This window comes from Myodes glareolus, chromosome 25 (genome assembly GCF_982192425.1).
Source record: "Myodes glareolus chromosome 25, mMyoGla1.1, whole genome shotgun sequence".
NCBI classification, from domain to species: Eukaryota; Metazoa; Chordata; class Mammalia; order Rodentia; family Cricetidae; genus Myodes; species Myodes glareolus.
In genome coordinates this window covers 4,311,429-4,326,193 of record NC_142050.1, presented here as the reverse complement: position 1 = coordinate 4,326,193, position 14,765 = coordinate 4,311,429, and the positions used below count along the sequence as shown (strand labels likewise).

The window sequence follows — 14,765 nt, the reverse complement described above, 5'->3', positions numbered from 1 at the left end:
AAATCTCATTAGCAATCAGCCAGACCAAGGAAGCTAGAGGAGCAAGCAAAACCAAGTAGGAAAACACTGATGGTGCGGCCAGTGCTCCTTGAGACACAAGACTGTGTACTTGTTGTAAAGGCTGGAGGAGCCACCAAGCCAGGCCAGAGCTAGCAGCTCTCACCCTGTCCCAAAGGCACACAGGACAAGGAAGAGGAGGACAGGGAAACTGGCTGAACACTCTCACCAGACTGGTGGGCAGGCCACAGCCACTCTGCTTAAATGCTGCTGAATAACTCATACTACTACCTGAACGATTCAAATAGGAAAGTTGGGGGAAGGTGTTCAAAAATAGTACCACAAGTAATGGCCAAGTAGACGCTGTGCTCGGCGTCAAAAGAGCTCTGTTTCTAATAGCAGAGAACCGACAGTCTGTGTGGGAAAGACTTCGGACCTCCACAAACTCCCAAGATTCTTACTGCAAAACAGAAGCACTTTGAATGCCTATTCTCACTACTTTAGCATTAAGAATGGAGTGAGGAGGGGCAGTCTTAAATTACTAGAGACCTGCGACATTCGCTCACTGAGCTGTGAGCTTCTGGGCTGAGCTCAGCATTCGGGCTCCAGGCCCTGTCCCAGCAGCGCTCCTCCCTGAGCTGGGGATGCCCCGTGAATGTAGCAGAACCACAGCAGTGATATAGTGCTCACACTAAAGATCCATTTAGCATTCTTTGCTAAAGGCTACCACATACCAGGGGCCATGCCAACCATATTTCAAATATTTCACACAATTTAAAAAAAAAATTCTGTGAGGAGACAGAGACTTCTTACTGACTGACAGAGTGAGGCAACACAGTGTCCTGGTCCCTTTATCACCTATATCCCCTCCAGCCGCGTCCCTGCAAGGAAATGGTGGGAAGGCATAAAAAGACTAAATAAACTATTTTAAAATTTTACTTTACTCATTTTATTGCGCATGTGCATATGTGTACCAAGGAGCTAAGTTACAGACTACTGGGAGTCACCCAACATGGGTGATGGGAACTGAACCTGGGTCCTCCACAAGAGCAACAAGTGTTCTTCATTGTTCCTCAGCCCACTAAAGTCTACTTCCTGAAGTGAGCAGTGCTGAAGACACAGTGTACTTGGTCTGGTACACTGTTCTAAGTGATAAGAATCCAGTAAGAGACGGTGTACTTGGTCTGGTACTCCACTCTAAGTAATAAGAACACAGTAAGGTGTGAGTGGGTACAAGGAGGGGAAACAGGAGATGGTTGTAGAGACAGACAGTGAGGGTCAGAAATGGGTGCCAGTCTGCCAGGACTGAAAGCCCCTAAAAAAAAAAAAAGAGTAAAAAATGTGTGGTCGCATCTTCTAAGTACATGTGTGGTGCACTATGAGCAGGTGTAGATACCCTGTTGATAAGGGACTGTGTTCACATACAGTTCATGTGTTGCCAGAGAATTTAAACCAAGAATGCCCACTTCACAGATGTGGAAACTGAGGCTTAGGAAGCTAGCAATTTATTCAATCACTCCCTTATTAAAGCAGCAAGACCAAAATCTGATCAAATTCTTTTTTATGGATATTTTGTCCCTGTTATCTAAAATAAATAACCAATAGATGACAAAGTAAAGATAAAAAAGAAAAGCAAGAAAGAAGAAATTACAAAAAATGTGTTTGTTTTGTTTTTTTGGGTTTTTTTTTGGTATTTTTGGGGAAGGTTGTTTTTGGTTTTTTGTTTTGTTTTGTTTTGTTTTTACTTTTCTGGACAAGGTTGCTCAGTAACTTTTTGGGACCTGTACTGGAACTCACTCTGTAGACCAGGCTGGCCTCAAACTCACAGAGATCCACTTGCCTCTGCCTCCTGAGTGCTGGGATTAAAGGTGTGCCACCAACACCCGGCTAAATTACCAAAAAAAGTAACAGTTAAGTGCCAACAGATTCTTGGCCTTTTAGATATTAAAATACAGGTATCCTGAGACAAGTATTATTACTCGTTAAAATCTGAGATAAATAGAAACTTGGTTTGGAAGGATAGAGCAGCCCTTGGTATAGCCTGGTACAGTGTCGTAAAGGTCTGCAATGTGCATATTGTCTATGCTCAGCCGTCATAGACGCCGACAGTTGGGACCAGACTCTATTTCACCCGGAACCTGGAGAGCTGGAGCAAGCCCCTGCTGATTCCGCGGGAGGGTTTAACTGTGTGAGACACAGCAGAGGAGGTCGTGGACAGTGCTCTCGAGGCACTCGTCTCCTGATCAGACTTCAGTGGGGATGGAACACGTGCCCGTCATGTTTCATATTAACCATGGAAATGTTAGCAAGTCTGGGCTGTCCTCTGCTTTATGCATAAGTTTAAGGGAAGAAAATTAATCCTCAATTAAAACACTGACAACCAGGTATAAAGTCCCTACTGTGTTCAACAGGACTGACCTCACCATGACTTAACTCAATAACTGAACGCTCTTTGCGCCGTCTGCAGTTTTTCTTCATTGAATTCACTATTCTTAAAAGATTTTTATTATTTTTTCTATTTTGTTTGTTTAGTTGTTTGAGTTTTTTTTCCTTTCAATTTGTGAGACAAGGTCTTACTATATGACCCAGGCTGGCCTCCTTGCCTATACCTCTCCAGTGCTGGACCAACCGGCTGTGCGCACTAGCACTTCTGACTGCGTTCCTATCTTAAGAACTTTCCCCCTAAGGTATCCTCACGTTACTGGACCAAAGGTGAGTCCCTGACCTTTTACCAAAGTGACACCGAACACTTAGTCAGGATGCCCTTAAATTATATATGTATGGGAAGTGGTGGCTCCACCCCAGTTAGATGGATTATTTCTCAAATTTTTTGACCTCTTTAAATTAAAGTTTTAGAATTGCAGTGTCTTATGGTTTATTTTTAAAAGTTAAATTCATTTTAACTACCAAACTAACAATCATCATTAACCTGATGCTGGCATCTCCTGCATTCATCTACTTTATCATGAACTGTACATATTAAAATGACCTCTGTGTGTGTGTTTTTCTTTCCCAATAGACTCTAAGCTGCTTGAGTAGGTACCTTGTCTTGGTCATATCAACATCATTAGCATCTAGTCCCTGCCAGACCATTAGAGGTTATTAATTAGCGTTGTTTAGAAAAGAGGTCATGCTGTGTGATATTATGTGAATAAATCCTTGAATCAAATTATCGAAGGTCAGGTCCTGCCACCACTGCAGGAGCTCAAACGTGACTGGACGCCTCAGTTTCCACTGCTGCATAACAGAGACAAGGCATCCCTTATAGGATTATTGAAAGAATCAAATCAGCAACTACAAAATGTTTATAACAATCTACTGAACTCATTATACGTCATTAGTGGTCCCTCTGTGTTAGCTGACACTATTGTTAGCTTTCGTCAAATTGGAAGACTGTGTGAATCTTTCCTGGCTGTAAGCTAACTTATTCCAAAGCAGGCTATGTAGTCTTTAGACCAGTCATTGAGTAGGAACAATCGCCTGTCCCTCATGGGCTGACTTTCTAGCGCCTGCCCACATTTAAAAAAAAAAAAAAAGCATAGAGGAGGATGGGGAGGTCTTACAGAGGTCAGACATGACTGTTCAAGACTCATCTTGAACAAGCTGGAATCTCCTGAAGATTGGAGGGCACAGCTCTGTTTGACCTAGACCCGAGATGCCTCCTCACCTTGTGGAACTGTGGTGGGTAGATCCGGGCAGCCCCGTAGTTGAGCAGCAGCTGGTAGCAGAGCTCAGGTTGTGCAGCAGGGCGCACAGAGGTGACCTTCAGCACGTACTGGATAGCGGCGCAGCCGTTGATATCCATCAGGTTGGCCTCAGCGCCCGCCTCCAGCATCATGTGCATGAGCACGTGGTCGCAATTCCAGGCAGCCTTGTGCAGAGGGGACTTGAAGTCATCGTCGCGGGCATTGACCTCGGCGTTGTTGTCCAGTAGCATGCGGCAGATGAGGTGGTGTTCCCTGCTGTACTCCTGCTCCTTGAAGCGCAGGGCCCAGTAGGTAGCGATGGCCAGCGGGGTCTCCATGTGGGCGTTCAAGCTGTCTACGATGGCCCCGTTCTCCACATAGAAGGCCACCAGCTCGGACAGGCCAAAGTGGGCAGCCGTGTGCAAGGGTGTCTCCTCATCCTGGTTGTTGGTTTTCATGTTCACATTTGCACCTGTGAGGTGAAATGACAACAGACAATTTAAACACGTGTCTATGTTTATTGTTATTTCATATGTCTGAGCAAGACTGTTTCTCAGGGATTCTCTTTAACCTCTGTCAGCCATGCATGACTCCGGCCCAGCCGTAAAGGGCCAAGATGGCCCTAGTGTAAGTCACTCCTTATGCCAATGCTGCCGTCTCCCTGACTACCAACAAATGTACCCCGGAAAAGGAGCTAACGATCTTTCCCAAAGTTGGGACAACCACTGCTGGACTCCAACTCTTCAGTCCCAAATGGATTTGAAAGTAAGTGATGTCTATCTATCACAAAATATTTTATATCCTTATAGTGCTAAACACTGTTAAATACATAATTTCTTTTTGAAATTTTTAAGTTGAATGTTGACAAGAGCTAAAGGAGCCCGTCACCAAAGTCTGAGACCCACACGGTCAGGCCAGCTTCCACAATGGTCATGTGAGTTCATGTACATATTACATGCACAAGTACATACACACAAACAGTAAGAGATCAAAAAATACAAATTAAAATTTAAAAATAAAGGTTAGATTTAAAAAACTATATCTCATGACACAGGCTTTAAAATTTGTGAGATTTCTAATTTAAATTTTTACTTATGGATGTGTGTGTGTTCCCGTGTTTCTGTGCACACCACATTCATGCAGAAAGCCCTGAAACTGAAGCTACATGTGGTTGTGAGTCTTCCAAGGCGCGTTCTGGGTGCTGAACCCATGTACTCTGCAAAGGCAGCACGTGTTCTTAACCACTGAACTGTCTCTCCAATACCTAAAAACTGTTTTGAGTGTTTTACAAAATAGCGTCTTTCTTCTCTTTCAAAGCACGTAGATCTGAAGTTTTGTGCAAACAGACTTTGGTGACATGAAAATTTCCCAGTAGTTAAGCTGAAGTTACAGCATCATGGGAGCTTTGCCTTTGGAATGTAATAAACATCCACATGCACACATGGGCAGGCACACACACACACACACACACAATCTTTAGCACCAAAAGAGCTGAAGGTCACAGTTGCATTGAGAAATGTAGAAGTTAGCATTATAGAAATAGTCACCAAAAGAGACAAAACATGGTTGACAAAAGCGTTTGATAGATAAATGTTTGTGCTTAGACTGCACCTTAGAAATGATTTCATGCAACCCAGGAAACCAGTTTGAGTTTTATTTTTTTGATAAGAAGTGTTAAGTATTAGAATGACTAACCTGAGGAACTAGAAATTTCCTTTTTTGGCTAATTTAAAAAGGTAGACCAAATGACCCTAAGGGCCAGCATCATAAATAATTCTACTGGAAATTTTTGTAGGTACTTCAAATATAAGTCTGAAGAGATTGATACCGTTATTATTGGTGGTGGTGGTGGTGGTGTTACTGTTGTTGCTATAACTAGGATTGGTTTGGGACTGAACCAAGTGCAGCATTGTAAGTTACATGCATTTCGTACACTGCCTCATGGACTCTTCCGCAGCCCTGCAGTAGATGCGCTCTTCACCCCGACTTCACAGTTGGAGGAAGTCACCCTTGGGTTAACATCCTGCACAAAGCACACCAAGCTAGTGAGCTTGCGAGCAGAAAGCTGGAAGTAGACAGACCGGATTGGAAAAAAATCCCTTATTATAATTCTATTCTACCTCATTAGTATTTTTCTGCAGGACACTTTATATTGTTTGTTTTATGAAAACCCAATGTAGTAGAAATACCATTGCATTTTATAAATTTAAAAATAGTTTTCCCACATGGATAGTTCCTTCTTGGCTTTATTTACAGCATCCCCTGGTTGCTCAGAATATATTTATGAAGGGAATTCTCCCACAGGCATGCTCAGTGTCTGGTTAAGGAATCAACTCTCCAGTGAGGTTTCTCCAAGTGTGAGGCTGGGCAGACACTGGGCTCTTCTGGCTTGCAGGAAGCAGGGCTGGAATCAAAGCCATCTTTACTGGGCCTGGGGTCATCAGTATTCTGACTTGGAAGGGTTCTAGGTGAGGTCTTCTCTCTCATCAGAAATCTGCTTTTGAGTGAAGTGGAAGAACTCCAAATGTCTTCCTGGAAGTCATGTGCAGGGTCACTTCAGCTACTGGAGAATCTCCAGTACGAAAAAGAGTCTAAGACTCAGGATGAAGTTTTCACAGGCCAACTCAGAGTGAACCACTGCCTTTGTTTTTAGAGAACTTGGACATTTACTCTTGACCTTTGACATCTTGGGATAACTGAATTCATGGCAGAGTCACCTTTTTGGAGCTGGAACTTTTCGTTTTCAAACTTCAATTGTGTCTCCAGCAAGAACTTTCCGAGAGAATCTAGAATACTTTGTCGTTTTAGATTCTTCTGATTTCTCCAGAATCTAGAATACTTTGTCGTTTTAGATTCTTCTGATTTCTCCAGAATCTAGAATACTTTGTCGTTTTAGATTCTTCTGATTTCTCCAGAATCTAGAATACTTTGTCGTTTTAGATTCTTCTGATTTCTCCAGAATCTAGAATACTTTGTCGTTTTAGATTCTTCTGATTTCTCCAGAAAATTGGAGCTCAGAAGGGCAAAACTGGGGAACTTTTACAACTGCTTTTTAACAGAAAGGTCCAATGCATTAGTTTTCAGCAACTTCCATAATAAACCTTTAAAAAGAGAAGGGACTCTTCCTGAGCAATGAGACGACAGTCTGACACCACGGTGTCTGCAGGGCCATTGCCTCTGGAGGCTCTGAAAGAGAACCCATCTCAGCAATGGCAATGGCTGGTGAGCCTTGGTGGCCCTTTGCTTGTGGAAGCATTGTGTCTGCCTTGACCCCTGTCACCACATGGCATTATCTGTATCTTCATAAAGAATGCTACACATATTGCAATAGGCTCATCACACCGCAGGGCAGTTTCCTGCTGTCCCAGCGATGTGTCTTCAGTAGATTTCTCCAAGCACTGTCACAGACTGAGTGATAGAGATTGAGGCCACATGAGGGATGCAATTCAAGCTTATAATATAACAGACAAATCTTGATACACAAAAATTTAATCGCACAGCTTCAACATTATTGGAATCAGATCTCAGTTCAGGAAAGCAAAGACCTCTTTCTGTATCTTCATCTCTCTGCCTCTCTATTTCTGTCTCTTTTTCTCTCTCTCTCTCTGGGACAGGGGCTCACTAATATAGCCCAGGCTGGCTTCTAACTCACAGACACCAACCTATCTCTGCCTCCTGAGTGCTGTGGTTAAAGATGCACACCACCATGTTCAATATGAAAACAGACAGTTCTTGATGTAATGGAGCTCCCTGCCCTCCACATTCTGCCCAGTTAGAGTTTCATCCAACCGGAGGTGAATATAGCTGCTTTATGAACCTGCTCAGGTAGGCAAGTCTCTCCATTTCTTTTTAGTCTTACCACTTGTGTGTAGAACTCTAAACCAGATGGTTTGGTTTCTTCCCTAAGTTTGAACACAAGAACCCTAAGAACATATTGTTCTGTTTTGCCTTCTTCACTCAACATTCTGCTGTGATGTTTGCTGTTGTGTTCCTTTCACTTGCTCTGTGTCTCACATAAGTTATCCACAGTTTGTTCTTGCTACTAGAGAGAGACATTCACCATTTAACGTTATTCCAAACGCCACTGCTGTGGGCATTCCTGCATATCTTGCATGCCAGTTCTCGTGTGCAGGCGTTTCTGTGGCTTCTATTCCTATGAATGGAACAACTGCACTATTGAGTGATCACACCTTCAGTTTCGTTAAGTAAAGTTAAGTCATGTTGCTGGACCAGCTTATATGCCCATCACTCATGTGAGGGCTCTCGTCAAACCACATCATCATCATCAATGATGCTTGGATTGAGTTCAGTTAATTGCAATCGCTCTGGTCCATGAACAGTGATAGCATTGTATTTTAACATTTTTCCCTTGACATTGAGCAAGTTAGAGGTGATATAATACTTGTATTCTTTTTTAAATATTTCCTATCATAATTGTTTCTATGCTATTAATCTGTGACTTTAAATACCATTTAAAAATAACTAAATAATATTCCATGGGGCAAATGTGCCTTACTACTGGGCTATTGGGCATATGAGATTCCTTTTTTTTTTCAAAATTTTGATCTTATAAATACCACTACAAGTAATAAGTGTGTATTAATTTTAATTTTGCTTCCTTGGAATAAATTCCTGAAGACAGAATTATAAATCAGAGACCTCTAATGTGTTCAGTGTCTTTATGAATTATATTTATGTTTGTCCCATTGGAGCAGTGGAGTAGTTATTTCACCTATCAGTGTGTTACACATTTTCTAAATTTCATGTTAATTAAAAAGGTAAAAGAAAAACTCATTTCTTAAAAATTTAGATTTATTTAGCTTGATGTTTTATAATTATTAACCATTAGACACTCTTCCTGGATTAATTGCCCAAATAGTATTGCTTGCCCATAGAACTTTCTGAATCCCTTGTGTTTTTATGCATCTTCAATTATGATATAAATACATACTATCCTAATGAGTATCTCTTTAGCCATTTATTCTGATTTCCCCTAAATACAGTGATGATGACTTTAGTCAACTATTTTCTTGTGAGTTGTGTTGTTTTTTCTTTGCCTTTGCATTACAGTGGTCTACTTCGAGGTTCTGTAACTATCTGGGTTAATTACCTTTTTTTGAGGGGGTATTTAACACTTGCTTTCTTTGGATCTTATTTTTATCTACATTTGGACTTAGGAAGGACTGACTTTACATCTCCACGGAGTTCTTCTACTCAGGAATATGACCTCTTGTAGGGTCATATTTAATCCCAGTATGGGAGGCAGAGACAGGCAGATCTCTGAGTAATGGGTCAGTGTGGTTTACAACAAAGTAGGTTCCAGGACAGCCAGGGCTACACAGAGAAACCCTGTCTCAGTTAGCTAGCTAGCTAGATAATTAAATAAGTAAGTAACTAAGTAAATAAATAAATATGGCCTCTTTTAAAGGATTGCTTTACATTCTCATAAATTAATCCCCCAAAATTTTGCAAGCATTAAGATTCTAGGTGTGTGGGGTAAATCATTCAAGGGGTGGGGCAACTTTTCGCAGGTGGGAGGTCCTCTCCAGGAATCTGTGATGTAAGGCTGTCTTCAGAAGCAAACTGCAATGTCTCCATCGCTAAGGAGGCAGATACAAACTGAGCTTTGTCCTGCACAGCAAAGAACAGGAGATTTTTGCAATTCATCAGTGGGCAAAGGAGATGGGGATTCATATGTACTGAGAACCCAGCAGAAGGGTGAGCCAGAATACAAACTGGAAAGTAAAGGTGGAACCCAGGGTCAAAGGCCATTGGAACTCCAAAGGGAGTTTACACAGTGTTGTCAAATTATATACGCCCTTTTTCTGCCATAGTCTCCTTTTGTAAAAGTTAAACTAAATTTTATTGTTTGAGGATTTTATACATGTATACAATGAAATATCATATTTACCCCCTTCAGTTTAGTTCCCCTGGATCCCTCACAGCACCTTCCACCTTCTAACTTTATGTCACTTTTTTTCATAGTCCACTAAATCCAATTACAGTTGGCCCTTGTGTGTGTGTAGGGGTTGGGGAGTACCAACTGACTGTGAGTCATCAACCGGAAATGGAAACCTACTACTCATACCATTAAAGAAGAATAATTCTCCCTCCCCAAGCAGCCTCGGCTGCCAATAGCTCCCCAGTTTTCTTACCTTGACTCCATACATGGTTAATCTCATCCTGTGATTTCTAGAGGTTATAGGAATGTCCCCTCAGTCATGTCTATGGCTCCCTCTGCTGGGTATTGCTACCCCATAGGCCCTGAGATCCAATCTCACCCATCTCCACTTCCAGCTTCCATCAGGTCTAGGTGTTAGAAGAGTGGAAACAGGACCTTATCACTGCAGACACTGCTGTCACATCTGCCTGCCCCTAAACAATCTCTCCTCTCCCTGCACAAAGGACGGCCCTGGTCAATTCTTCCCAACCCCAAAGACATGCTTGTTCTTCCCCTATTCTTCAGTGACAAATATGAACAAAATAATTATCTCTCACTCATAATGCCTGAAGATAAATACAATGCCCTAATTGACATGGACAGGCAAAAGAAAGGGTGCTTACAAGCAATGTAAGTTGATACAGTGTGAAACTCAGTATGCCAATATTTGAGCAAAGCCATCCTGAATACCTGATAAGAGTATTTTATATTGAATGACACTCTCAAAGGAGAAGCATCTTGGGAAAATTCTGAACACACAAAACCAATACCCCCCTGATTTTTATCATAGTTGCATCTTAGAAATGCCCATATTTATCTTGAATTCCAAAGTGTTTTATGTTTGTATTTAAAATGGGGTTAGCTTAGATCTCTATAGTGTTACTACATCCAAATATTTACTACAGTAGCACTAAATCTTACAGTTTTCTAAATACCTAATCATCACATATATATTAAAAAAATCAAGTAAGTGCTGAAGCACTCAGATGAGCTATCTGTATTTGAAGAATATTAGTTTTTGCCCTGTGTATTCTAACATAGGACTCTATAGAAACACACCACTCAGTTCTCTTCTCCTTTTCTTTGTTTACAGAAATATCTTCCGTTCTAAAGTTGATGCTTGTTGGGCCATTTTCAACGCTGCCTTTGACCGAATGATGAATGGGCAACAGTTTTCATTTATTTCCTTGTTCTTTCATGTTTCCACTGCTTTAAACAATGGCCAGACTGGAAGTAGCCAAGATGGAAACCTCTGGAAGTCAGAAGCATTAAGGTAGCCAAGGTGGAGTCAGCAAGTCCTCAGAAGCAGCCTATCCCCTCCTCCCACCCTCCAGCACCGCCCTGATGCTTTATGGAGGGATGAGAGCAGGGCTGCCAGGGACAGGAGACTGTGCAGCTTCCCTATGGTACACGCTTCCAGCTAGAAAGGAAGGAGAGGAGTCTAATTTTAAATCAAATTTGAGTTTTTAGTCAGGCCCGGTTACTTAACTTTTAATTAAGACTGCAGAATTTTTTTAGATAGACTTCTTTTTACCCAGGATTGAGCTGAAGGTACATGAGTTTGCCTCAGCTTCCATTCCTCAGAAGAGAAATTGGATCTCCAAAATAATTATTAACTTAAAGAGAGACCAGAATAAAACCAAAAGTATTTCAGGACTATATCACATGTATCATACATGATTCAATTATAGTTGTCCATACCCAATAAAATTTTTCAATAGGGTAACTGCTAAAATATTTGTTATGAAGTCAAGAACCTGTAGATATCTATCTGTCAGCGGTGTATTTTAAAATGACAATAAAAACTGAGCCTTGTGGCACAATCTCTAATACTAACTCCACAGAGGCTGAGGCAGGAGGATTACAAGATCAAGGTCAGCTTGAGCAACAGAGTGAGTTCAAGGCCAGACTGAGCAACTTTGACCTTAATATTAAAACAAATGAATAATGTAAAAAGATTGCCTAGCATGCATATGGTTCTCATTTCAATTCCATAGAGGGGGGCATTTATTAAGTATGTTTTAAAATTCTGAATATTACAGAGAAATGTAAGTCCACCAAGTTTTGTTTCTTAATAATCTACTCTTTACTTATTCAGTTGTTCTGAGATTTACTATTTTTATTGTTGCAGCTTCATATATTATAAAAATGTGCCTACATTTAGGTTTTTTATTAAATTTTCTAAGAACAAAACCTGTCCACTTCATCTCCAAATGAATTCATATTTTATTCTATCCTCTTGCAGTAATGGTCACAGTTTTAGATGCAACATTGTCTTATGTATTGAAAGCTATGCAACCTTCCTTTTAAAAAGTTCTTATTTTTGTGCTGTGTAACTTGACTTAAACTAGGGTCACATTGGAAGAGAGACCAATTTCTCAACTGAGAAAATACCCGCACCAAACTGATCTGTGGGAGAGCCTATGGTACATTTTCTTGATTGATTTGAGTGAGCCCAGCCCACTGTACGTACAGTGCCACCATGCCATTTGTCCTGGACAGAATCAGACTGAGCAAACCATGGCAGCAAGCCAGTAAGCTACACTCCCCCACATCTCTGCATCAGTTCCTGCCTGCAGATCCGCGCCTCAAGCTCCTGCCCCGAAGTCTATCAGCAGTGGAGGGTGACCTGGGCTTTGTAAGCACCTCAGTTTGTTTTGAGTCATGATGTTTCACCGCAGCAATATAGACTCTAACTAGAAGGCTACCTTTGGTTATCAAGATCCCATCATTGATTAGAAATCCCTTCTCACCATTGCTTCATCACAATCCTCAAGGATACAAATGAAAACATGGCAATTTCTCGTGACTCCTTTTTTACAACATCATACAAAAGTATGCTGTTCTTAGAGATGGTAACTACAGTGAAATGTTCCTGTCTTGGGGGTTCCAGCAACAGTGACTCGCGAGAATGCAAAGGAAATATTAAAGCAGGCGGATCAGAAAGATCTCAGGAAGAACTGGCTGCACTTGCTAACTTCACTGAGAAGCTCTGTTCTCTTCCAGATTTCTGCCTGCTGGAGTTTCTGATATTGGTTCCTTCCTGTTTAGTCTCACTGGCTTGAACTACCCCTGCCTTGGTTTGAAGGGTGGGGTAGACGTGTATACAGGTAAAACACAGCATGTTTGTTCAGTGTTCCTCTATGAAAATATTAATAAAATCTATTTGGAGAAATTCCATGAGTTTTACATACTGTATCTCAGTCGTTAAAACTGGTAGTATCTTCAAGACATCTGTATTCAAAGGGTAGTCCTCACTTTTCTCCTGTTCGGAACTTTTCATTTTCCATGAGTTGTGTTATTGTTTCTCAAATTTGCTTCTTTGTCAAGGATGCAATTTAACACAGTGTCAAGTTTGCTATTGACTATCATCAAGGCACATTTTCAGTCGGCTGCTTTGTTCTTATTTCAGTTTTACCCTTTTGGTCTGCAACCTAAAGCAAGAATATTTCCATGTATCTTCCATAGTCTTGTCTTAAATGGAAGACCATTGTCCTTAAGGTCCCATTTCCCTAGAATTTGTGCTGTCTGGGGTAGGAAGTTGAGAACTGATTTCTTCTGCGTCAGTAGGAACTTCTTCAGCCTCTGTAGGTTGTTCTTTAAGTTTATGTCACATGTTGAAGCTTTCTTTTTTCTTTTTCTTTTGGACAATCTCACCAATCTCAGTGACTCCACTCTTCTCTCTCTCTCTCTCTCTCTCTCTCTCTCTCTCTCTCTCTCTCTCTCTGTGTGTGTGTGTGTGTGTGTGTGTGTGTGTTTTAATGATATTTTTTCTTTTCAAATTTTTTTTTTTAACATACAAATCCCACTTCCCCCTCCATCCTCTCCTCCGGCTCTCTCAACCTTCTCCTCACCCCACCCCCATCCACTCCTCAGAGATAGTAAGGCCTCCCTTGGGAAGTTAACTAAGTCTGTTCCATCACCTCGATGAGGCAGGACCGAGCCCCTCACCCCATGCCTAGGCTGAGCAAGGTATCCCTCCATAGGGAATGGAATCCACAAAGTCAGTTCATGTATTAGAGTCAGATCCTGATCCCACCATTTTTGTGGAAGATAGAGGTTTCTGGCTCTTTCATTCTTTACTCTCTATCCTGATACAATTCTTTAAGTCTTCATGAATAGTCCTTTCAAAATAAACACGATCATAATTGCTGATTCTGGGACTATCGCACCACTGTTATCAAACGCCCAAGTGGACTCGCTTCCCATGGATCCTCTGAGAAATGCTCACCCATGCCCCCCCACACTGTTAGGCTCATTTTGAGTCCCTGGCTAAAGCTTTGTAGATGACCTTCACTAAGTCATTCAACTTTTCTTTGATTATGAACATATGCTAATTTTTCCATGGGATATAATTTCATCGGGATAAGTTAAGCGTGCTTCTATGACATTCAAACGCCTGAGGGGTCGAGCGACAGGCGCTCTTTTCCCACTTCCCCTGGCACTGGATGCAGCTGGCAACCCTGGGGATCAAATGTCCTCTGTTTGCTCTCTCAGGAAGTCCAATCTAACCAGTGCTGGGACTTCTCCATCATGATATGGCGCCTCCTTAACCAAATGACACATGGCTATTTCTCGGGGACAAATAAACTGGAAATCCACATGTGAACTTTTCACCACACAAAGGGGAAAGTAACTTTGTTTCTTCCATACAATGGGACACTTTTCCTTGATAAAAGGCAATGAAAAGCTGATGTATTCTCACTATGCCACACTGTTTCAAGAAACATTATGCTGAGTAAAAGAAGTTGGTTACCGATCACTGATTGTGTGAACCCATTCATTTATCAAGTCCAGAGAAGACAAGAATGTAGAAACAGAAAGTAGGTTAGTGGTTGCGTATGAGCAGAAACTGGAGGAAAATAAAGTGACGGCTGAGCAATACAGCACAGGTTTCTGGCTGGGAGGTGGTATGTTCCAAACTTGGCTGTGGTGCTGGCTGCATAACACTAATTTATTGAGCCCCTATTATGTATAAGTTCTGCTCTAGCTTCTAGGAATACAGTTTACCAAAGTAAATAAGGGAAGCTCTGTTGACTTTGTATGTTAGAGAAGAAATGGGCTAAAATGTTTACCCATACTCAGCCAGGTTAGGAAGAATAAGGCTGGGAGAACGATGGAAAACAGTGAGGGATGCAGAG

The 14,765-nt window shown here is 41.5% G+C and overlaps 1 protein-coding gene across 1 annotated transcript in view; it reads right to left on the bottom strand.

The window, feature by feature from the left end:
* Asb4 (ankyrin repeat and SOCS box containing 4) overlaps positions 1-14,765 on the bottom strand; it is a 46,614-nt gene that overhangs the window by 6,292 nt on the left and 25,557 nt on the right. The window contains exon 3 of the mRNA XM_048437043.3: positions 3,665-4,155. Coding sequence (XP_048293000.1) covers positions 3,665-4,155 — 491 coding nt within the window. The remainder of the gene's footprint in view (positions 1-3,664; positions 4,156-14,765) is intronic.